Source organism: Cyrtonyx montezumae, unplaced genomic scaffold (assembly GCF_038088225.1).
Source record: "Cyrtonyx montezumae isolate F1298 unplaced genomic scaffold, pur_monq_1.0 scaffold_3, whole genome shotgun sequence".
NCBI classification, from domain to species: domain Eukaryota; kingdom Metazoa; phylum Chordata; class Aves; order Galliformes; family Odontophoridae; genus Cyrtonyx; species Cyrtonyx montezumae.
In genome coordinates this window covers 128,767,955-128,793,309 of record NW_027072034.1, presented here as the reverse complement: position 1 = coordinate 128,793,309, position 25,355 = coordinate 128,767,955, and the positions used below count along the sequence as shown (strand labels likewise).

General features: G+C 42.8%; 1 protein-coding gene across 1 annotated transcript in view; it reads right to left on the bottom strand.

Annotated features, from left to right (window-relative positions):
* The window catches only part of PPM1H (protein phosphatase, Mg2+/Mn2+ dependent 1H), a 123,392-nt gene extending 99,007 nt beyond the window's left edge, over positions 1–24,385 (bottom strand). Inside the window, exon 1 of the mRNA XM_065743388.1 lies at positions 24,150–24,385. Coding sequence (XP_065599460.1) covers positions 24,150–24,385 — 236 coding nt within the window. The remainder of the gene's footprint in view (positions 1–24,149) is intronic.
* Between the last annotated feature and the right edge of the window lie 970 nt (positions 24,386–25,355).

The window sequence follows — 25,355 nt, the reverse complement described above, 5'->3', positions numbered from 1 at the left end:
AAAACAACTTCATTAAAGCTCCTCCCTGAATTCCACTCTTGTTGCTCATGATAAAGCTCTAATTCAGACTTTGCCAGTTGTAGGAAGAAAAAGGTGGGAGATACTGCTTTAACACAAAGCCTACTCTGTCAGCTAGCCATCACACTGATGGACAATGTGCAAACTCCCTGCAAGGAGGTGAATCTCTGACAGGACCTCACTGCTTGGATTTCTGTGCAATCATTTCAAGCAATGCTTTACATAGAACAGAGGTTTCAACTTCATGAATACACATTACATGAGTTAAATGCTAATAACTGACTTGCTACTATATTTATGTTTATCTTTCCAATTATATATATTAACTACTGAAGTTATTATTTTCTTTCTGCATTCCATCATCTCACGCATCACACTTTGAAGACCACAGGTCTAGAATAGGCATCTTTAGAAAAAGCTTCACCTTCAGAAGACTTCAAAAGATGTAAAATATTTACCATGAAAATGAACCTTAACACACTCATTTTCCAGAGGCATATCATTTTTTTTCTTAACAGCTTCTACAAAGAAACATTGGTTTTTCCAGAGATTTTCACTAGGTCTCACCAACAGGCAAATGCAGTATTTCAAAAGTCACCAAAATCAGAGAATATTTATCTCCTCTGCAGTGTTCCCCATATAGCTGGAAAAGAAGTTCCTTTATACACAAGCTCACCATCCCACCTTTGGCTGGGATAATGTTAATTTTCTTCACAGCAGCTTTCATGGCAGTTGTGGATGTAAGACGAAAACAATGTTGGTAACAAATAGACATTTTAGTAGTTGCTGAGCAGTGCTACACAGAGCCAAGGACGCTTTAGTTTCTCACAATGCCCTGCCAGCAAGGAGCTGGAGGCACAAGGATCTGGTTGGGGACAGAACCAGGACAGCTGGCCCAGAACGATCACAGAGATGCCCTATACCATATGCCACCATGCCCAGCAATAAAAATGGGGAAAAAAAAAAAAGGAGGACGGAGGTGGTGGCAGCATTCAGACTGATGGCATTTGTCTTCCCCAGAAACTATTACACGTGAGCACTGCTTCTCTGGAAGTGGCTGAACACTTGCCTGCCAACGGAAAGTGGGAATTAATTCTTTGTTTTGCTTTCCTTGCATGCTCAGCTTTTGCTTCACTGAGTGAACTGCCTTTATCTCAACCCATGAGTTCTTGCACTTTTATCTTTCCCATTGTCTTCTCCATCCCACTGAGAGGGATGTGCAAGTAGCTCTGTGGGGCTCAGATGCCTGCGAGTTTAACCCACAACACAAACTATCCACCACTGTCTAGAACAAAAAACAAACAAACAAAAAACAATAAAACACATGTACAGAGACCACTTTTAAAGTGCTGTATCACTGTATTTATAGTTTTCACACTTTTTTCCTCTGGGTTTATAGACAATGATTTTGTTTTCAAATTGCACATTTCCTTCACATTGGATTTCACTACTACTACAACTACACAATTTTTCACTGAACCATATAATTAGGTTACATTTTTAGCCAACTACATAAATCGACCTTAAGATCTAACAACTGCACGTGCAGACTGACATTTTGGAGATGCACAGTTCATTTTGGCCATATTCTGCTTCTTTTGCCATTTGTTTCAAAACGTGCTTTTACTCAACAACCAACAAACTTTATCTAGAAGAAAACACAAACTGTAGCAACAGGACAAACAACTAACAATGCTAGTTAAACACATTCAAAACGCACACAAATAAACAAGAAACCCAAACAACAAGCCAAAGATACAGAAACAAGTACAGTGAAAACTACTGATAGACACCAATTGATGAAGATTGGTTGATACCTACTGACCTACTTTGCCATCTTATGCTTGCTCCCTCAAATTTGTTACCAACTATTCTGAACACTTGAAGTTGAGATATCCTCCCTTACAGAGTAGCATGTTCCTTTGTTTGCTTTTGGCAAGAGCATCCTCTTGACTTTGGAGGCTGTCAAGTGGGAAACTTCATTCTTGTCTTCATAGCTAGGTTAGGGTTGAGTCTTCTGTCTTCACTCTTCACAGAGTCTATAGCATATACCCTTTATCTCTAGTACATTTTATGATTGCTCTCAATTTCTCTCCTCTTCTCTTTTGGTTTTACATCTATTGTCTACCTGAGCGAGCATGATGACACAAGCCTCCCCCCCACAAAAAGCACAGCAGAGCTCAACTGTACACCCAGAACATTTCACTCTGTTCTACTGAACCTCAGGATGGCCTTACCCATACTACCTACTAGGAACAAGTACTGCCTAGGAATTACCAAATGCCACGGTCCAAAACTCAGGCAGTCCAAACAACCACAACACTGGGCCCGGAGCTCGTGCCACAGCCACACTACACTCCACTCAGCAGCAGAAAGATTCCACAGAGCTAGAGTCTTGTGCCTGTAAGACATCATTCTGGCCTTGGCTGTGCCAGCCTGCAGGCTGCCTCCCCAATTGCATGCACCACTTTCAAGCAACATCGTGGTTTGTTTTTCCCCCTACTTTGTGTCTGCTTGCTTCCTCCTCCCTTCAGCTCTTTATTGACTGCAAATCCAGTCTCCTTCATCATCCATCCTGCCTTAAAAGATGCAGTTACACTAGGAGACTTTTTTAAGCACTTCAGGCAGATCACTTCTGATTTTGCCTCTACAGCTCTGCACAGTACCGCTCCTTTACATATTCCTTCTTTAACCACTACCATCACACACCTGTCAGGTGAACTTCTTGTGTATTGCACATTGAAGGACAACCAACCCCTCCACCCCAAAATCAAGGTGGGATAAACAGATGCTGACACTCTGCATCAAATCCAATCTCTCCTTCAAGCTGCCACAACACCTGCATGCAACTATCAATGAAACTGCAAGGGGTAAACCAAATCATTTGTTAAGAATAACAGACTGCAGTGTTCTGAAACACTTTTCCATCACTGACAAACAAAGCAGCGATTAACAAATCTACTTAGCAATCACAGGCAATCAGCCCAGCTTATGGATCACCCCCACCCAGCAGCTGCTTGATACACCTGACCTGAAAGCACCTCCCAGTCACCCCACACTCATCACTGTCTCTCACATCTATCACCCAACCCTCAGGCATCACTTACAAGGCCTTAGGCAAGGCCTCCCCAGAGCCATTTCATTTAACCTCTTCATCTGCAGTTACATGGCTTTCTCTTCTCTTTATTACTTACTTTTATGCACATTACTAATGATGATTAGCTATGTGTCTTCCTTCTTTCCAGATGTGGAAAAACAGGCAATTTTTGCCAGGAATCATTTTTCCCCCATCTCCAAATGGTTTCCCACCACCCTCATCGGAACTCCAACTCCAGCAAGATAGCACAAAATACCACATTAGTCAGGAATGCAGTGGAAAGGGAAAAAAAAGGAGTATACAAAGTACAAACGCACACCTTACCCAAAGAGCTGCCAGCCCATGTGGCCATCAGGCCATCTTCAACCATCAACTGCCACAAGAGTGCATCTCTAATCCAAGACTTTACAAATGCCTCACAACAGAAATTCCCTTATGCCAACCCTTCCAAACCTTATGTGGCTCTCCCGATATCTCATAGCTATAGAATTTGTCCTTGTAGCAACTCTGCAATTTCCAAGTACCTGATAATCAGTGTTGCAACACAGACCTCTTTGAATGGTAAACTGACCAATCTTACCACAACAGTTTTCCAATAAGCAGACATACATAGATGCCAAAAGGACACTTCCTACTGCTTTCACTGAAACAAAAGTGATCCAAGGACAAAACAAAAATGGTAGGTTTTCAGTTTGCTAAAGAGCACCAGGACTATTGCAACATGGCACATTATGTTCAGGCACAAAATGGCATGCTGAGCTACATGTCTCTGACTTAGCATGCGTAGCAAACTGATTTCAAGTCCAGCCTGCAAGGTACATCATCCCAGCAACAAGAAAGGTCTCTAAAGAAAAAACAAAAGCACAATGTGAGCCAGGCCAGTGACACAGGACAGAGACCATTTACAGAATAATTAATGTTACATTCCTGTATTTCTTTGAGAAACTAAGCTTTGATCCCATACAACCTTCTTCCAATTTCATCATTAATCTCTCACATTAGCATCCCATTAGGAAATAAAAAAATACTAAAAGAAACACTAAGGATTAAAGTACAGTGATTAAGGTAGCTGCTACTATATGTGTAGAATTTTTTTTTTAATCTAATCTGCACTGATTTTTCAGGTAACACAGGTATAAAATATTTACGTCCAGGTTTCCCCTTCTTGACAGAGTCATTATTGCCATGGATCAAGGTGATAAACACAGCTTCATATCTAGAGAATTATTTTCTTCTGTTTGAAACAATCCCTACAATTCTATGATACTGGGAAAGCAGACTATTGATATATACATAGGAAAGGTTCATTATTTCAGACCAACACTATCAGACTCGCATGCATTCCCAGTGATTCACTTTATCAAACAACTTCATCCAAAGGGAAACCATTGCAACAGACATAGAATTAAACCCTAAGGCAACAACTTGTGAGAAATCAATATTTCACTTGGATTAAAAGCCAACACAGATCTGTAGTTTATGACAAAAGAAGGCTAATGTCATCTGGGATAGGATTTCTATGTGGAGGCTAATAGAAAGACAACACAGAAAAGCATACCAACAGATTTGCCTTAGATCCTACATCAACTCAATTTCAATGGTGTAAGTGAATTTTTTAAAAGATTTATATAAATTTCAGAAAATTTCAGAAAAGCTGCAAGCCTGAAGTTGCCATGAATGAAAGATTCTGCTGGAGAACATCAGATTTAACTTCATGCTGCAGATCTTGACCTCAGAAGAAGTAAAGCAACATTAAACTTTCAGATCTCTACTACTACGTTACATCAGATGATAGCTGTTATAAACCTTGCTTAGTCTTTATGTCAAGGCTAGCATGAACAGTATTTGTTTTTCTTGCACATTTTGTTAGCTTATGCTTACTTTTAAAATCTAAAGGTGCTGGGTGCTGCATGGGACATTTGCTTCTAATGTTGAGTGAAACATCAGTTTTCAAAATCACCTACAAGCTCCACAAGAAGTACTACAACTGAAAAACAAAAGCAGAAAACAACAACAAAGGAGTTTAGGTTTGCAGTTATGTGATTCCTGAGGTCAGAAATAAGTGCTCCAAACAACATTTGGGAGCATAAAGTACTTCAACAGAGGAGATTATGAGCAATTATCACTAGTTGTTCTACAATTTTTCTTGTTAATAACTTCATTTCTAACTTTTTGATCAGGAAGAAAAGGGAAATCATAATCACTACATTTTCTTAACACCATAAAACAAACTGGGACACAAAACAGGTATTTCTCTCATCTCCTCACCTTGTAGCATATAAAATATCTTTTCACTTGGAACCACTGAAGCCCTCTAATCAATATTTTTAAATGCATAGTCTAGCAAGTTATAAAAAGAATTCCATTAAGAATAGATTACACTTCAATATAGTGCTAAAAAAGCTTATTTCTGATATGTTTTATTTCTGCTCTGTGATACAAACCAGTCTGTACTTTATTAACACATCAATACTTCGTGACAAGGGGCATTGATGCTTCCTTGAAGGTCAGCAAGTGGCTTCACTGTCTCCTCTGCAATTCAAAAGACTGAAATTATAGCATCAAAGTTCCCCTATTGCTAACACTGAGATACAGTAACTCTTAACATGAAACCACATATTCACATAGTTCTAAATGGCAGAATATTAAACCTCCTGTTCATAGTATAAGATTTCTTTTTTTTACTTCCTTTGGACAGACACTGCAGTGCAGGAAACTGAGTTCCAACATCAGGCCAACTGAGCTGACTGCAGAAGTGCCAAGTGCCCTCATTTCTGGGAGCTACAAGCTGATCTTCTGTTCTCTTAAGAAACAGTACTTGATCGTCCAAGGTTACTCCTACCTCCTTCAGATGCAGAAGGAGAGTCCACCCGTGACTCCCAGCTAAGCCTGTGCTGACTCTAGCCAACATGCCCACCCAGACCAAATTATCAGGCCTGGCTAAGGAGAATGGATAAATTAATTTATTGCTACAACTTCCTCCAGAACAGGAAAATGTGATTTGGATCTCTCTCAGTAGACATGTGTTTTCAAGCAACTTGTGAGCATTCAAACCAGAGATCTGCTCCTTGGACAAGATTGACTGAAATTACCTTCAGCAAAACTTCAAGCCATGGATTACATGTGGGAGAAAAAAGATAATCAAGCGTGATTCTGTCCTTCAAATCAGTGGGGCTTCATCTAGCCCACACAGTCTTAAAACAAAACAACCCAGATTTTAAAATAGATTTTCAAATAAGCGAAGGATCCTATACTTTGATCTTTCCATTCCGCTTCCAGTATTTCCAACTCCTGTTCTCTATAGTAAGATAATGGGAAGAAATACCAGTGATGAAAATGCTGGACCTTACAATGACAGCAAAAAGATCAAAGCAGCAGGTGAGTTAAAACATCAGCCCTGCCTGTAGCCTGCTGTTCTCAAGGGCTTCTCTTCTGCTCCCAGCACATACATGTGAGATCTCCAGTTCTCCAGTGATGTGTCACGTCTTGATGTAAATAGCCTAAAACATGTACATTGCTACATATAGAAATGTAGCTGTATGAATATGTACGTGTATCCATATGTTTACCCATACTTAGATATTTGGAAAGGGCAACAGAAATTGTCTGCTAGCTAGGCACTGTTTCTCATGAGAGATCATTGCTTTCTTTACTCAAGACACTAAGCAGACTTCTCTTTTTGTTGCTTGTGTTTCCAAATGACATGTACAAATTAAGCTAAAATAAGGAACAATAAATTACATAAATACTTAATTGTGAGGTGACTGTATTAATGTGGATACCAAAGAAAACTAGTGGATATTTTATAACCCCCTGGGGCCAAGAGAAATCAAAGAGAGAAGGAAATGGGGTGACGCAAAAGCTTGCCTTTAATTAATCAGAATTAATGAAAATACAAGTGAGCGTTCTTCTAGCAGTCAAAGTAGCACCAGGGTAAATGTGAAAATGTAGTAAATAACCCAGCAGAAATATAAATGCTTCAAGTACAGGCACCCTCATTAAAATGTTTTTGAAACCATAAACTGCGAGAAATACACTTTTGAAGAATCCTTTCAGACGGGTATTTTTCTGGCCAATTTTGAGAAATGATCTTCAAGAACTACATTTAAGTCTCAGCCTTAGCTTCAGACTGCGGGCTACCACTCCGCTCAAGTGGAACAGCCACCACTTTGCAAGTGGTAAAACTGCAAGCATCACTGCCACCACATTGTTCCATAACTGCTTCTTGAGGGCTTCTGCAAACAGCTGGCACCAAGGGGCCTGGCAACTCTGCCTTCTGCAACTCTGTCACCATGTGCAAATACAACCTTGCACTTCAACTTTGCATTTGTGTAATACAGCATTTGGAGTTTCAGATTCTGTTGAACTAATTGGCTATCTGCCTAATTATAACCCCCAACAGAGATTGTATTTTCTAAATGAGTGAAAGTGCAAAGCATCTCCATAGCTACTAATATAATCAGAGTGGTATAAACAACACTGAGCAGCGATGTGTAAAAGACTCACTTTGGCCAAATGCTATAACCAGAGTAGCCAACTGCTATGAAAATAGTTTCACCTGTTAAAACGGGTGTTATATTATTTACAAAAGGTTTTGCAGCCAGAAGAGGAATTCATTGTCCAGTCAGATATCTAACCTACCATAGATCTTGATATGGGATTGAAATATCTCAAGATCAACATCAGTAAGTTATGTTTGCAGGAACACTAGTTTCTGGAGAGTATTCACACCTTGGGTTAGGATGAAGGCAAGACCTTTACCAGCTTCCCCAACAGAGCCTCAAATTACCTACCACCCCACAGAAGAGTTGTGCTTCATACAAATCAATTGTTTCAGCTTCCAGGCCTCAGCTCTTCTTCTGTCTTCCTTTGCAAGATCAGAAAGAGTTCCTTAATAATGCTTTTTTCCATAAATATTTTCATAACCCTAATCAGATCATTTTTTGTTCTTCCTTTGCTCAATGAAATAGCAGGAGACTGTGTCATCTATAAGGCACTTTCTCCATCTTTTGAATAATTTCATCAGCCTTCTTCAATCTGCAATTTTCTCAAAATCCTTTAAAGAATGCTAACTTCAGAACACCACCCATACCCTAACAGCGTGATACACTGAGGCAAAAATCTTGTATACCCTACATTTCTGGGGCACATTGTGAACACAATAGAGACACAGAAAAGCAGTCTGTAGAATGAGAGGTGTCCTACAGGTTTCTTTGGTAACCCATAAGCAGGGCCCCATACCAACAAAAAATCTCAAAACTCTCAGCATTATATACTTAGCAGAGCAGCAACTGATCTCTGAAACTTTCTACATTTTCTCCTCTTCTGCTCCCACTGCCCTTGGAGGGGAGCAGCAGGATTATCACCCTGTTCTGCTGAACTCCCACTGAGGAGAGCCAAGAAATCACCAATGGAAGTGATTTGTTCTGTCCTGCAAACACTCCTGTTAGGTATGTCCCTTCAGCTTTTGTAATGGCTACCTCAGATTTTGTGAAGGTGGTTTAAAAATGGTCTGTGTATTCAGAATACAGTGTTAATAAGCACAGTGCCTATACTCCACAATCTAGAAATTTCCAAAAGAGAAATAAACCCCTCCTGCAGTATTTTAATAGACGTTTCTTGCTAACTGCAGTCTCCACAGATTTATAGACAAATCTGGCAGTAACTCCAGTGACAGCACTGCTGTATAACAATAATTACAACAGCAGGAAACACTCAATAATACAGAAATAACTCACTGTCATTGAAGATATGGATATTGCACATGAAGGTGGAGACATTTCTTTTCTCCTCTCTTCACATAACTAACAGGAAAACAAGAAACCTTCACCCCAAAGAAAAGCAGTGCATTATGAGACAGAAACTCAGCACAGAACCCTAGTCACCACAGCACCCTCAGGATGCCCTGTGGGAGCACTCATCAGCCCGAACCCAGCACTCAGTCCCAGGAGAAAAAGCACCTCTGAGAAGCAGACACTTCGCCTCTAGGGACAAAAGAGAAACAAGGGCCAAAGTCAGCCCTGTAACAAAGCAGCAGCAATGCTCTTGCATCAGGAAAAGCAATGTCCTCTCAGCACTACAGATTTGTTATATGTATTTCTTAAAGCATTCGGTATGTTGCAACCTTCATATAAGACTATCACATAACCACTCAATTATCACAAGCACTTAAGGGAATTGTCTAGTTTATACACCATTTTTAATTACTCAGTATAAAAAAACCCACGTAGTAACAGTTCAACAAAAGCTCCTAAGAAGCAAGACACAGCAATCACTCCATCTCCATCAAAACATCATCTGCAATAAATTAATAATACATAATCAGGAGCTTTAGCAGAGACCCAAACCAAGGAGGTCCCAAAAGATGATACAGTACACGTTTGCAGCAGGAGAATCATAATGCATCTCTATTTAGAATATGCATGTGCGCCTGTTTGCTCTAGATGCATGTATAATCAGCCCCACTATAAATTAGAAAACATGAAGGATTAAACATCAATTGCCTGTCCTCCTACACTTCCCATCTCTCTGCCAGGTCTTGAGAAAGAACAGAAGGCATGGCAGCAATGGTTGGAAACAGACTGAAATTGGAGTAAAGAGAGGAAAATAGGCATTTCCTTCTGTAGCAGAAAAAGAAAAAAATTATGTTTCAAATACCACCATATTCTGAAACTACAGAATTCTTATGGGTTTAAGTAGAATCTTAAAAAGCAGCATAAAGAAGAGCCACTAGAATCCAGAGTTCTAATTAACATGACAATGGGCGCTCCACTATTTTGCAAAGAGTTGTTCCAATACTACAGAAGCGTCTCACATACTGTAACTATTTCTGGGTGACTAGGAGAGTTTTACACAAGTGTGACCTTTTGCTAACTACACCATCTGGAAGTGCACAGGCAGCACTTCATTCCATTGGCTTTTTTCCAGGAGACTTACAGTAAGTTTATGGTACACTTTAGCAATCAATTATAGGTTTATTTTATTTTCGTTTGTGGCTTAAAATAGCCCGCTATCAAAATAATATTAAGGTACATCACATCTCCAGACAGCAATAGAGACCAACTGATAAAGCTGATACTTTGATCAGTATTTCTATTCTGATGCTCACATATTTCTTCAGAAATGAACAAATGCAGAAAACCTCAAACTAAATATAGACAAGCATTAAGATTAAAAATCAGAAGGAAACAGCTTGCTGGTAGAACATGAGAGTCAACAGTGTCAACAGCTTGCGAGATAACGAGAGAAAGGACACACCAGAAAAGAAGGGAGCAAAGCAGTAGAGAGGTATAATTACAAGGCACATTGTTAATCTGTTTTGCTTATCAAGGGATATCCCTACCATTATGTAAGCATGTATATCTATCTCTACCATTATCTATTACGCATGGAGACACAGAACTGCAACAAACTTTGATTTTTCAGGTTCTTTTTTTTTTATTTGTTTTTTTGTTTATTTGTCCAAACAACAGGAAGATCACAGACAGGAAGACAATAAGAATATACTAAAGATGACTTCCCACTGAAAAGTGTTTTCCAGTCCTTCACCAGCTGTCTACAGCAAAGTACCTGGGTGTCAGCAGCTCTTTAGAGTCACCCACACAATTCCCATGATGGCTCCTACTGTTCTAGATGCAGACTACTGTATTCCGAGCATAGTAAGTTTCAGTGATTCCTACAGCTCTGTCCTCCAAACATTTAATGCGAACATGTGCTGTTCTGACACAGTTTGGTTTCACATTTATTGCTCTTGTCCATTGGAAGTTTGTGCCTTCAATGAAGCTAATGGTTGTTCAGAGGGCTGGAGAAGCAATAGCAGAAAAGAAATATGGATTGGGAAAAATAAAAAAAATTCTTCAAAGTATTCTGATTCTGGCTGAAAAATACTCACTGATCTGTCACAGTTAATGAAGTGTGGCTCTCCCTGGGAACACGAGTTGGACAGAACCATCTTACTGATTGCTCAACTGCCTGCTGGCATTGTGGAGGAAAGTTTCCTGGTTTGCAAGCTGGACATCAGAAGCAAGGTCTAAGGAATCAGTGCGATAACATTTCTTGCCCACTAACGCTACACTTTGCAAGTGAAATGAACAACACAGTTATGCTGGACATCTTAGACTGAAAGCTAACAGAGAATAATAATAAAAATAGTAAATAACATAAGCTCTCTTCCAACATAATTCTGCTCTTCTGTGCTCTGATTTGCCACACAATCAAAAAGATTAAAGGTCATGGAGAAATGTAATTTCCAAAGGACACCTGCCACATTAGGCAATCAGTCCAGCTGGGAAGTAGAACAACCTGGTTTTTCTACTTACAGTACTTAAAGAGTGGCAGCACTTGTACATAAGGATATAATTAGAAGTTTTCTGTTTGCTGAAAAGAAACAGTGGGGAATTTCAAGTAAGCAATTTGATGGGAAGGGGCAAAGGAAAGTAACGGGCAAAAGAAAACAAAACAATCTCCAAGATCCAGTGGATGCATTCTGAATGGGGAAGGTATTTTATTTACAATAAAAACAGCAAAACTGTTGTCTTTAAGAAACTGACTAAAATGGCCTGAAGACCACATAATTTCATCCTCAAAACATCACTTAAGAGGTCACAGCCAACGCACGCTGGTCAGAACTATCCTCTAAACTGTGGAACACATTTCCCAGCTGCTACCATCAGGTAAGGCAGATGCCCATGCACAAAGTCTGCATTTGTTATGAGCATCACTAACAACAGCCCTGGACTGCAATGAGCTGCCAATTTTTTTTTATTTTCAGATTTCTGAACCAAGACTCTATTAAGTCTATTAAGAGTACCTTAAGTACTTTGCAGGACTATTCAACATTTTGGTGGACACTTTTCATCCTTCAATTAGAAACACAGAAAAAATGCTGGACAGAAGTCAGCTTTGTGGCTACATTCACTGTGTAGGAAGGAGATCTGAAGACAACCTACAAGATACATGGAGAGACTGGAAGAAGCCAATGCTTTTGACAGTGCACCCCCTTCTCCTCAGCTGAAGAGCACAGATCAGCTCCCAACTGCAGTTATGCTACCACCAGCCCCTTTGTCCACACAACACTCAACAGCACTGCTGCTAAATAAAAGCTTTTGCAACTCCCTAGCCCCTATTGCTACAGGGCATTAAGTAAACAGACAGGAAAGAGTCCTTTCTTACAAGCACATCAGGTCCTGTGCAAAGAGTAATCACAACTTATGCAGCAATATGGAAGCGTGATAGGTATTTCTTGCATCTCAGGTACTTGTTCAGATTTCATGCAGTTTCAGCTAAAACAAGCTGCAACTCTTTCACTCCCAAGTTTGTAATCACACTTCCTCCCATATCCCCAAAGGTTTACTTTCTACAAAGCTCATCTCACACAGCTTACCAGGTTTATTTGCAATTTAATTTACAACTGACTTTGCTGAAGAGTATCATGTAAGCAATTATCTGTACATATGATGTGTTTCACTGTTTCAGATGTAGGAGAGTAATAGCTCACGAAGACATTCTAGCAGCAACGTTCCCAAACAAGCTTACTGCACGCCTGCTGTATGAAAACCCCACCGTGTTTTTCCGCTCCCTGAAATAACACTGCCCCCATCTCTGCCTACACAAGCGTCCTTTTAATTCCAGGTAAGATGAGCTCTCCTGCAAAATATGCTGCTGCTCCACACGTGACATACACCCCTCGCTCTCTGCATGATGCACTGCTGCCAGTGCCAGGTGCTTTGTGCTGCAAGTGCCTCTGCCTGGAGAGCAAACCCTGCCTACTCCACGCTGCTTGCCAGCATGATTATTTCTCTGGAGATGGCATGATTCCTTGAGGCCTTGTTAAAACACTCGCATGGGAAACAATTTCCAAACTCCAGGTTCATTTTAAAAGTCAAGCCAATCTTGCTGTTCCTCCAGATAGAGCTATTTGCTGAATGCTTCTGACTCACACATTCGCTACTCACGCACCTTTGTGCTATCAGCCTTGTAACCTGCCTGTAACAACGCTCATCTGTTTCCTGGAGCAGTATGTTTATTTTTGCCAAGTCTTTTCCCTGAGGCACTCCCGCAAGGTAGGGGAGAGTGGTGTGGAGGCACACAGTTGCGCCATGCTGCCAGAGGGCTGGAGGACACAAGGGCAGATCCAGACAAAGAACTGAAAAAAGATAGCTGTTCGCAAATATATTTCCACCGTTATTTTTTGTTTGTTTGTTTCAGGAATGATGGCTAAAGCGTCATACAAGAACAAAAAGATGAAGAATCAGATGTTAGAGTGATCAGAAAAAGCTCTTATTTCAGGATTCCATAAGATAAGCACATACATTCTCAAAAAAAAGTTACTTCCTGCAGTACCACCGACTACTAAAACATAACTACTTCCAAGACGACCCTTACAAAAGCACTTCTGTTTAAGAAAGAATTCCCTCCCATTGCAGAAAATCTCCATACTGCTTTTCAGTACAGTTTGTGCTGCTTTTTTTTTCAATTTCTATTGCAGTCTCCATGGAAGAGCCTTCTCCCACATTGCCATTTCTAACAGAAACACACCAGGGAGAGTTTTCACAGCAGCTCAGTTCATGCCCCCCTAATGGCACCCTGCTTTCAGCTGCAGACTTGTAATTCCCAGTGGAAGCGTGAAAAGTGCCAGGTTAATGAAGGAATGAACCCAGCCATAGCAGAGCAATTTCTGGCAATTAATGCCCACTACAGTCATCTGCCAAGCAGCAGAGCATTAAAGATTATATCTTCTTTAAGATAAAGGAAAAAAAGCTCCTGGGTTTTCATGACACCTACCTCTAACATGAGTTTCACTGACCCATCCAAGACCTCTGGGCACCATGAAACAAAAGGCCCTGACCTGCCAAAGAGGCCTTTCACCACTGTATATTCTTATGCAGTGACTTCTACCCACATACTCCAACTTGGAGAGAAGCATCATCTTTTATTACTGCTTATGGCCTACGATAGATGTTTCTATTCCTGTTAAAACTTCCCCCAATACAAAAATACTTAGTCTGCTTTCAGACTGCTCTCTCCAGCTTTCGTAGTCTTGATTTCTGTTCCCATTTCCCAATTCTTCTGAATTCACTAATTGCTTTTCCATAGTCATTATTTCTCCTTTTTAGTTTTGCCCTTAATTAAGTGTGAACACTGCTCTCAACAGTGTTTTAAATGCAACCCATTGCACCCCACCTTCCTTTGCATTCTAACATTTTCTTTGTCTTTTCGACTATAACCTGAGCAACTATTTTGGGTAGTTCTCTTCAAGGATGCTGAAGGAGATATAGTAGTTTCAAAACACATACTCACATGACAGTTGTTCACATTGTCCTAACCAACCATTCCTATGTTTCTCCATGATTAAATCCATCCAGTTACCTAATCCCTCCAATTTCTTCAGAGAATCCAGCTAAGTTTCAAGAGGGAAGAAGAACAAAAACTTTCCCTTCAACTAATTAATAGCTCTAGTTTTGATTCTTTTTTTAAGGTCTCTTGTATACACAACAGCCTTATGAGGTTTGCTAGCAGTAAAGGAAGCTGTGTGGGAACACATATGCAAAACTTCAGGTCTGTATGCAACTGTGAGAGAGACAGCATGCCTTACATTGTAATTAAACTATATGATGATTTTAACTTCTAAAGGCAGTCTGGCACAACCTCTCCAAATACCCTCTCGACTACTTGTAGCTGGTAACTGGGTGTGCATTATAGCATTTTTCTGCAGCATAAACTCACCCGCACACTTCCTACATTTGCCAAGCCACATTTATTTTCAATTTGTCCAGCAAATGAACAAGATGTGAACAAGGCATTTTTCTGCCTGTTCCCACAGCTACTTCATACCTTATCCATCACGTCCCCAGGAAACAAGGACAAACCCATGCAATGGCATTGCTGGGAACCCTCTGCTCCCAAAGGACACCAGCTGACAGCACCCAACCTTCAAATGATGTGGCCTTGGAAGACCTTGATCTTAGGTTGCACTTAGCATTTCACAAAGCAAAAAAATGATCTTTGCCCCAGAGCAGCTCATTATTTGTGCTAGGACTGACAATACACATGCCAAGGTATTTTCCATTCTTTTCATGAAGAGCCCCACCTCTCCCTCTCCAGCAGCATTTCTAACACCTCATACCAACCTCTCACCAGAAGTTAGCATACCCACTCCCTTAACACTAAAAGGAAAAACACATGCCCCAGTGGGAAAAAATTCCCCAGGCCATTCATTCAACACAAAGTTGCAGGTTTTATTATCAGACAATCCAGTCCCTTGTCTGGATTAAATAAACCAGAATACAAATTCTGTCAGAAGCAGTAACATATTAGCAAAAAACTGGATCCTAATGTAAACTCTGGGGCCTACGAAGCTTTGAAGAGCAATTTGTAGCTTAACTGTAAGTTGTTTTTTGCCCATATTTACACGTACACAGATACCTGAAAGGATTATGCTCATTTTGTGTTTCCACTTACATCCTCTTGGTTTCAAATTTTTAAACAGGCTAGAATCTAAGTGCTGGCTATGAGAGTTCATTTCTCACTTGCTGCTAAGGTTCTTTCCAAGACAAACAGCTCAGCAGCAAAATCTCAGCCCCTCCACAGATGCAAGCCCTATGGGTGCTCCACAGAGCTAGCTGGTGATGTAGGCATTTCTCCCAAACCAACCAAGAATGGGATTACAGTTAATCACATTAGCCTATAACTTTTTTTTCCTCTAAAAGCAGGATTACAGCCTGAGATAGGGAACTTCCCACATTCCTGTACGCCAGCTGCATTCTTCCCGACTTCATTTGATTAACAGCTAATAGAATTACAATCCACAGACCTGGGGTTTTAGTGGATTATGCAGGAAGGGTTGCAGAAGGCGCTTGCTTGGCTGTAATTCCCAGCTTTGTACTACTGGAGCAGGGAAAGAGAGATGACATTAAAATGACATTGAGAAGTACACTGAGGGGGCCCCCGCCTAAGAAAAGTGGTCATCTACATTTTCATCTACATTATTTCCTGAAAATAGTGGCCTAGAGCACAAATGCTTGATTTAGGTTTTCACCTTCAAAAGATGCATGAAAATGGTTGAAAAATCTCACTTTTTTGAGAGAAGGCAAGAAAAACGGAGAAAAAGTTTGATTTATATTCTCCAAAATGGAAATTGTTCACTTCAGACCAATAACTCACGAAGTTATGATGTATGTGACAATTTAAGCAACAATAACAATATTCACTGGAGTTAGCTTTATTATCACTATTTCTCACTTCTGAACACCTACCCAAACACCTGAATCAAAAGGTATACTCCATTCCCAGCAATACCACATACACACCACAGGCTTTACTCTACAGCTTTTAGAACTTTTAAAGGGAAAACAAAACATTACAAGTTTGAACTAACATTCAGTGTGTAAGCCCTTGGAAAGAAGTTTGGCTGGGGAGGGGAAGACTTATTTCCTTTACAGTCAAGACATCTACACATAAGTGCAGCAAAGAGAAATAAGAACTAGTTTGAACTGAGTTGTAGAGTCAAACTCAGCACCAAATTTTAGTATTCACTCCTGAAACAAATACCATTAAAACAAACTTGGAAGAAAAAGCACTTTCTCTAAAATGCTGTTCCAAAAAAACACATTTATAAGCAGTAATTTAAGGAACCCAGTTTTAATGCACAAGCTTCTGCAAAGCATCACATACCACTGAACAAATAAACAAAACGCTAAGATCAAAGTGTCAGGAAACCAAAACATTTGTAATGAAGCAGAGCCAGGGGGATCAACGGGTTCTTGGAGGCACTAAACCCCCTGCACAGCCACCAAAATTAACAGAGGCACAAGGAAGTGGACTTTTGAGAGTGTCTGCACTGCTCAATGAGCCCAACATGTGCAGTACGTGATGGGCTGGACATGTTGGCTCTCACCTTGAAATGGATCAGGATCTGCAACTATTGGGCAGGACTTGGCTCCCAGTGACTATGGTGGGTACTGCAGTCATTTCAGGAGTGGTCTTCCCAACTTGATACTACAGGAAGGCTTGCTTGCCAGACTTCCAGCTTCTAGTTTTCTGCTCCGCATGCCCCATCAAAAAAAGAAAGAAGCCCACAACCAAGGAAAAATAACTTTGCTCAATAAATTGGGGATGGAGGGGGAAGACAAGGAAACAAAATAATAATCCGTTGTACTTTGGGAAACTCACTGGCCTTCACTAAAAATGTCTTCCAAAATCTAATAAAAGCTTGCAAACTCAAAGAAGCCATGCCTACACCTTTAAACATTACACCTACACAACAGTACAGAAGCTTTGGCCCAATCACACGGTGACATGCTGCACCTGAAGATGCTGAGATCACTGAGGAACTGCGGGGTAAGTTCTTCTTTTTCTTCCTAGAAGAAGAGCACTACCCAAGCCAAGCGTTGGAGAGCTATCATCAGTCCCAGTTCCAATGTGAGACTCCACCAGGGATCAGATCAATAGTGGCTTGGTGGATACTTTACAACACCACAACAATGCACTGCAAATCATCTGCTTCCAAGAAGGCCTCTAACACATAACTAAAGACAAACAACACTTAACCTCAATGAATAAGTGTTGGCCAAAAAGATTTTTAAAAATCTGCTTGGCTGGAACTAGATTTCTTTCACCTCTTTGCAGGGAACTTGAAGAGTAGAAATTATCATAAGAGGCCTTAAAGGACAGAGAACAAACTGGGAAATTTGAAAGAACTCACAGCAGGAGCAAAGGCAAAGTAAGGTATTTTCTGTCAGTGCCTTTGAGCAGAGTGGGCAGAGACACAGGCAGGACAATGTAAAGAGCACCTAACTGTAGGACCAAAGGTTTAACAGAAGAATTTAACTGGGAAGACTTTGGAAGGGGAGCTGTGACTATAACATAACTATAACTATATAGGATCCCAAGACAACCTTGGAGACCTCTAACAGTAGTTCAAGGACACTTTGCTACAGTAGTCCTGAAGCAACAGTATGCAGGGTATCGGAGCATCATCTGCAAACCACTCCAGACTGAACACACAAAGGGCTGTGAAGACACACAGATGATGTCCCCCTCCCCAAACCCACTGTTTCTGGAGCTGGAGCTGCCTAGTAAGACTCCTAGATTTTAGAGCACTGAGTTCAGTGAAGAATCTTACTTGGGATGTAGCACAACACAGAACTGACTGACCAGTCCTTAGACTCACAAAACGTATTTCTTCCTCATGTAATTGACCAGACCTATCACGGGGATAACTGTGCTTTGCAGCTCTGCTTCCCTTCAAGGTCGATGGGAGCATGTTTCATCTGATCACACTGATGCTCTGGAAGAGGCCCACCCTCAGGGGCAAAGCCCTGTCATATTTCTTTATGGCATGCACTTTCCTGAACAACGCAGCTGTATCCCAGGTAAAGGAGCCAAGATGGAGCATCTGCTGAATGCTAATGGTGGTCCGTCCGTCCCCCCAACATTTTAGGAACTGGGACCAAGCGAGCTCCTCAGACAGCACTGTTCCTCAGCCACAGGCTAATGGCATAACACAGCACAGAGGATGGATTTCCTACTTGCCTCTTTGGGAATCATACGCATGCAATTCAGACACATTAAAAACACCAGAGCACATGATTTACCCTTTCTCCCCCCCTGTTCCCATTAGTTCTAAGAAATCAGTGACCACATAGGAAAAGCCAAGCACACAAAGGCAGGAAAAATCGTGCCGTCCAAGCATACAGCTTTGAACTCAGGACACATTTTCCACATGAACATCACACTCCCTCACCAAAGCTCATCTTCACAACCTCAGTTTCTTTATCTGAGGAAGCAGAACATTTGTACATGTACATTTCTTCTCTAAGGTTATTCTGAAATTATTATTCGCAAGGCACTTGGCAAATTAGAGGCATTACATAAATATTAAATGTTATGGTATAAGCTCTTACACAGGGAGAGGGATTTCTGAAGCTCTTACAACTACCATGAGGTTCCTGTAGGCTGTTTTTATGGGTCCAGGTTTAAATAAGTTTGGCAATGTATATTGAAGTTGAGATTACATTATGCATAAAAGAATAATTCATTCACAGGAAGAGTATTCAGCCTACTTTAGGTACACAGATGGGATTTGAATTTTTAGCCCATCCATCAGGTCCTACTCAGCCGTGTGTTCTGAACTACAGAAAGAATAAAGGAACATAGTTTTACCCAGACGTGGAAAAGAGCAAACTTTTCCTTTAAAAAGTTTAAAGGAAAGTAATTCATTATTTCTATGTATTTAACAACAACAACAAATAGACAAACAGAACATGCCCAGAAAGAGGAATGACTTTTTTGTCATCCCTCTGATATTTGTACCAAACAGAACACAGACAAAAACCTGTTTACATGAGGGGATGACTCATGCTCCCAGCTGACGGTTCCAAAGCAGGATCCCAGAAAGGAGAACATAACCTGCAACTCACAGGAGCCACACGGAGATTTTGCCTGTGAATAGCGGGCAACGGGATCAGGATAAGAGATGAGGAGCACTGAGACCTGTGCTGACCTCCAGCACTGACATACTGTCCAGCTCAGGACAAGCAATTCCTCTGCTTTGGTTTATCCCACCTCCCAGCCAAAAGAAGCTTTCACCTACCTTGACCTTCAGGTGGAAAACTACCTCTTTGCTATCCTAACCCTGACACTGAACAAGTTTTAGCTTGGTTGTGACAATCTAAAATTTAGGATGACCAAAAATCTGCCCAAACAATATCAATAAGAAACCTTCACACAGTCCTCATGTACACTTATTTCCTATAAGCTAAGTAACACAGCACAAGAAAATATGATACAACATTACCAGCCTTACAAAACAACCAGTACTTAGAGTGGAAAAAAATCTGTGTGTTTCCCTTCTCCTTTCTTCATTTTCAGTTTAAGGTATTGCTATAACAATGCACCTCAGTTTTAACACTGCAGAAGGATACAGCCATAACACCTCACCTACAAATCTGTATCCATTATGGGTCAGCAGTCACCACACCACAGAGAAAATTTAATTGCTGCTGCATGCCTGCAGAGCAGGGCAACCACAGCAATGCAAGACTTCTGAAATTTAACATTATGGAAAAAATGAGCCTGGACTTTGTGGCTCATCAAGCAAAAGGCTCTGCTGCAGTAATACATTGATTTTGTAAAGCCAAGACATGTACACACCGCAAAAGCCTACTTTCTGCCTACCTATTATAACTTGGAGCTGTGCAGATATCTACAGTATAATCCAGAGATTTAAGAAAAGCTAAACAAGCCTTTGCATAAAAAGGCACAGACAACATGACTGAGTCTTTTTCTGTTTCACTTAATCACGTGTTTTAAGTGCATTTAATGGTGCATTTTGATATTAGTCTCCAAATGAATCTTTGTAAGGTAAGAATAGGGAACAGAGAAGAAAGCATGTGATACAGAAAAAGCAAGTTATGAGTCCACCCCAGGACTCTCATTATTGTTTTGCTTTCCTTACACAAAATGTCATTCAGCTACAGTTTCTCTGTAACTTCAGATCAAGGCAGACTATTTCTTTGTCAGTTGCCAATTTGGGATCAATCGTTTTGTGCTCTATGTAATCAGACAGGAGAGGAAGGCTCTGCTCCATCCCACTCATACTCTGCTTTCAAGGTAGGAACAAGATAGACAGACTGAAATGTGAAAAGCAATGCTATAGGCAGAGCTCAGACATGGGTGAATGCTATCTAAGCCATCTAATGCTACTCACTCCATCCCTACCGCTGCCTCTACACTTTCAGTGTTCAGCACTGAGGCTGACAGCAGCTTAACACAAGCTCTGCAAGGTTGTAACACTCTTAAGAACTGGCACAAAAAGCAGCTACAGAAGTTTTCCTTGTGACGGCAGGGCAATCCAAGCTGCAGCTCAGCAAGCAGCTCATGGTGCAGCCCCACAGCCCTGAAGCACAGCTGCCTGCAGAGGGCAGGGGGCAAGGAGTAAATGCAGTGTCAGATGGGATCCCCCCTCCTCAACTCTTAATAAATCATAGCTTCTCAGCAAGCAGCAAGCCTCCCTACTCCCCTGGATTAAAGGGGGACTTAAAGGAATGCTTGCTAACAGACTGCTCTCTCCCTTGGCCATTTCTAAAACGTTATCAGCTAACCACATTCAGCAGCTACGCCTGGGATGCCTTTGATTCAAAAAAGTATTTCTAAGCAAAATGATACTTGTAAAGACAATCAAAAAGCTTACTACACGCGGGATACAACGTTCTTTTTGTTTCTACCCAGTTTGCTGACAGCTAGAAGGGTGCCTATGGGGTAAAAGCAACTCTCTTTGAAACATCTACCAGCGGCCTTTTGCCACTCTGTAGCATGGGATGAACTGGGCTTCAGGGTTTCAGGTCTTCCATGCAATAACAGGAGGCAGGACAGATGTTCGGCCAGACAACTTTTAAACTACTCACTAAGGAAAGACAAATCCCTGTGGAACTCCTACTGAAATTTCAGGAAGTGGTGATGTTTTATCCCAGCACCAAGTATGTTTTTGAAGATTTCATTTGCCTGCCTACATGCTTTGCATAATGATTATACCACTGAAAAAGGGAAAGCTAATAATAAAAATTAAATGCTAATTTACATTTCACTGCATAATACCACAAAGATAACTTATTTTTAAAATTACTTATTTAAAATATGACATGGATGAGCAGTATTGCAAAGATATCTGTTACAAAGAAGTTCAGTATGAGCAAAGCAAGAAAAGGGGAAGGAGGAGAAGGAGCAGGGATTGCTCTGTTGGGATAGGTGAGTAGGCAAGTGCCACAGATGCTAAGGAGGAGAAGTAAATAACAGGGTTGGCTTTTCTCCGTAAGGTGAGGAGGAACCCCTATTCTTAGGAATCAGAAATACAGAAGAAAGTCCCTGAAAAAGATAGATAAATAAATAAGAAAAGACCTATTACGTGGATTCAGACTGAAGCACCTTCTGATCCAATCTCCACACACAGCTTCCTCCCAAAGACAGCGGGATGAGCACCGGTGCTGAGCACAGAGCATAAATCCTCTATCCCTTCCCCTGCTGTATACATGACCCACCACAGCTGGCAAACGCAGAACAAAGGCAGAACTTACTCTCTCCAGGATGAAATCTCCATCTTCTAATTCTACAACAAAACTCTCCTTAACTTCAAGGAGTCAGGAACTCACTGCTCAGAGCTCCGGTTGCCAACAGCCTGATGGAACACAGCAATCTGCTGTGGGTACATGCCACAAGCCACTGGTGAGGACACCAAGCCCCCAGTACTCTTGCAAGTGCTAATTTGTCCTGCACTAAGAGGCAAACTGCTCTGCTAGTTTCCTCAATATAGATGCTAACACAACACTAAGTAATGGTATACAAGTACTTCCTTCCCGACATTCTGCTAGCAAACAAACAAAAATAGGTAGAAGAATAATTTGACCTGCTATTTTCCTTTTTCTTTATTTGATTCAAAGGCATTCCAAAAGGAAAACAGATATTTTGAAAATATACCTCCAAGTAGCCCCTGCAATATTTTCAGACAGCCTGGGCACAGCTGAATAGGAGGGAAGAAAAAATGTCAGATTTGGCAAAACCCAATTTCGCCCTTATTTCCTTCATATTCTTAGCATGTTATGTCTGTGGTACTGCTCTGTCTTTGGCTGACAATGTAATTTTGGCAGTACTGCTTTTCTCTTCCCTCCAGCACAGTGAGCCTTTTGACATATTCTGGTTGCAAGCAGAGCCCAGAGTGGAGAGCAGACAGGTGTGTCTGGGAAGAGCCTGACAGCACTCCTGAGATTGCTGAAATCAATGCTGTCACTATAAACAGGGTGGGGATGAGGCAAGAAAAGTGGAACAACCAGGTGATATTTTCACACAGACAGCAACTGGAATGGAGGTCAGTAACTTAGTTATGCTCCCCAGCTCACCCAACTACTCAAAGCTCAGAAGAACACCCATAGGAGAACAACCCTGGCATCCCCACGGAGTGCCCAGGCTGCAGGCAGTGGGGCTGCACACACCTGGGCCTGCAACCTACCCTCAGCCTGCAGCCACAGCCACCCACCAAGAGCCACTGCTTCAAGCTAAAAATAGCAGCACTTATTGCTTTGGTAAAGAACTGCTTTTGAGGGACTATAATAGTAGCAGAACAATTAGAGCTTACTTTTAAACATTTAAACTTAGAGTTCCTAGGGAATTTGCTCAGTAACGTGTTCAATTCTGTAATGATTTGAGGAGAACAATCTGATTTGAACTCCTATAAATCTCCCTTCCTATTTGGGTGCCCCCAGTGATGCAGCAACTCATACAAACCTCTTAAATAAAGCTAGCAATCACTCATCAGCACCTCACTGCAGTAGCTTTGTTAAGAATTCTCACATGCCCAAAGTCAGTGCCTACACAAACCAGCATGTTCGAGCTCAGCCAGAGGAACTTCGGTACAATGCCAGCTGGAGCGAAACAGAGGGGCAGGAGCGGTCACGACAGCAGCAGAGAGAAGCTGTACCCTCAGCCCCGCTCCCAGCATCGGGGGGGGAAGCGCGGGGTGCTGATACGGAGTCAGGCGCGAGGATGCACGGTGCCCTGCAGCTGTTTTGCTGCCAAGGAGCGAGGAGCCACGGCCAAACGCTGCCCTGCGCCCGCGGCCGGCGCTGACGGTGCAACCGTTTGTGTCAGGGTTGCACCTGGTCCCAGCCAGTGCTGCGGGGCTACAGGACGGCGTTCCCATCCCGCCCGTGCTCACGGGCAGGAGGAAGGACTTCACGCACGCACCGAACCGAGGTTCCCCACCAACACACCTCTGTCCGCGAGCCACGACCGAGCGCAGCCGCTCCCGGAGGTTCTCCCAATCCCCACCGCAGTCCCGATACCAAAGGTCGCCATCCCCAGCGTTCCCGCAGCCGCCGCTCCTCCATCCCCTCCGCGCCTCCCACCCGCCCAGGTACGGAGCCGCAGCCGCAGCCGGGACCGCCGCACCACGGGACCGGGACGGCTCTGCCGGGAACCGACGGAGCCGGGGGAGGCGGAGGAAGGGCCGAAGGGAAGGGCTCCACCTGCCCGCGGCCGTACTCACTCCGCGTAGCCCGTGGTCCAGGGCAGGCGTCGCGTCTCCTTGCTGAGGATGAGGATGGGGCGGGCGATGTGGTCGGCGGAGCACTCGACCTCGTCCGGGGACAGTCCCAGGAACTCGGGTCTCCCGTAGGGGAAGCGCAGCGGCAGGTCCGCGCCGCCGCCGTGCTCGGCGCCCGCGCTGCCAGCCATGATGCCGCCCATGAAATTGGCCACGGCGGACTTCACCCGCGTGAGCATAGTACCGCCGCCGCGCAGCGCGGGGAGCGGCGAACCGGCGGCGGCCCCGCCGCGCTTCCGCAACGGGGACCGGGCCGGGCCGGGGCGCGCGGGCTCAGCGGGCGCGGGGCCGCGGGTTCATTGCGGCAGCGGCGGGTCCCCCCCTCCCGGCGCGGCGCCGGCTGAACTCAGCCCGGCGGCGGCTGCTGAGTCATGTGACAGCGGGATGCGCCCGGGCGCTTCCTGCTCCTCCTGCGGCGCCCGCGGGCTCAGGGCACACGCCGGGCACGGGCCGCCCCCGCCCTCCTCCCGCCCGCCTCCCGCGGCGGGGGCGGCCCGCGGCAGGTGCGCGGCGGGCGGGGCAACTCCGCTGCCGCCGGCGGCGCGCAGAGGCCGGGGGCGGGCGGGCTGTTACCTGCGGGCTCCGCGCCTTCCCTGAACGCGCCAAGGAGATTTTTTTTTTTTTTCCCGGCGAAACGTTTCCAAGCTTGAGAGATATTCTGAGGAACAGTAAATCTCTCTTAGGAAAAAAATAATAATAATATTTGACATTAAACTCACGGGTTGATAAAAGCACAGTGGGCATCGTGTAGTTCTTCCTTTCTGTTTGCTTTGCTTTGTTTCCTGGTTATATTGCAATGGTCATTGCTTTAAAGAAAAAGTTAAGAAATAAGAAAAAAACAAAAGTATTTTTTAAATGTAGTTGGAATTCTTTGTCTGGGGTCCATAACAGACAACTGTTTGTCCTCATTCACGTGTTACAGAGGGAGGCAACCCTGAGGTGACCAGGAGCCCTTGGACTTCTCACCGGTCAGGGCCCTTTTTCCTGTCTGCTGGATGCCCAAGGTTTTCCCTTGTGCCATCCAGACTGCTGTCTGAGGGAGCCAGGAGTGACAAGAGGGACGTGAGCAGAGCTGGACGTGTACCCTGAGGAGGCTTCTTATTTCTGTATGAAAGTAGAGCTTCTCACAGCTTGTTACACTCACTCTTG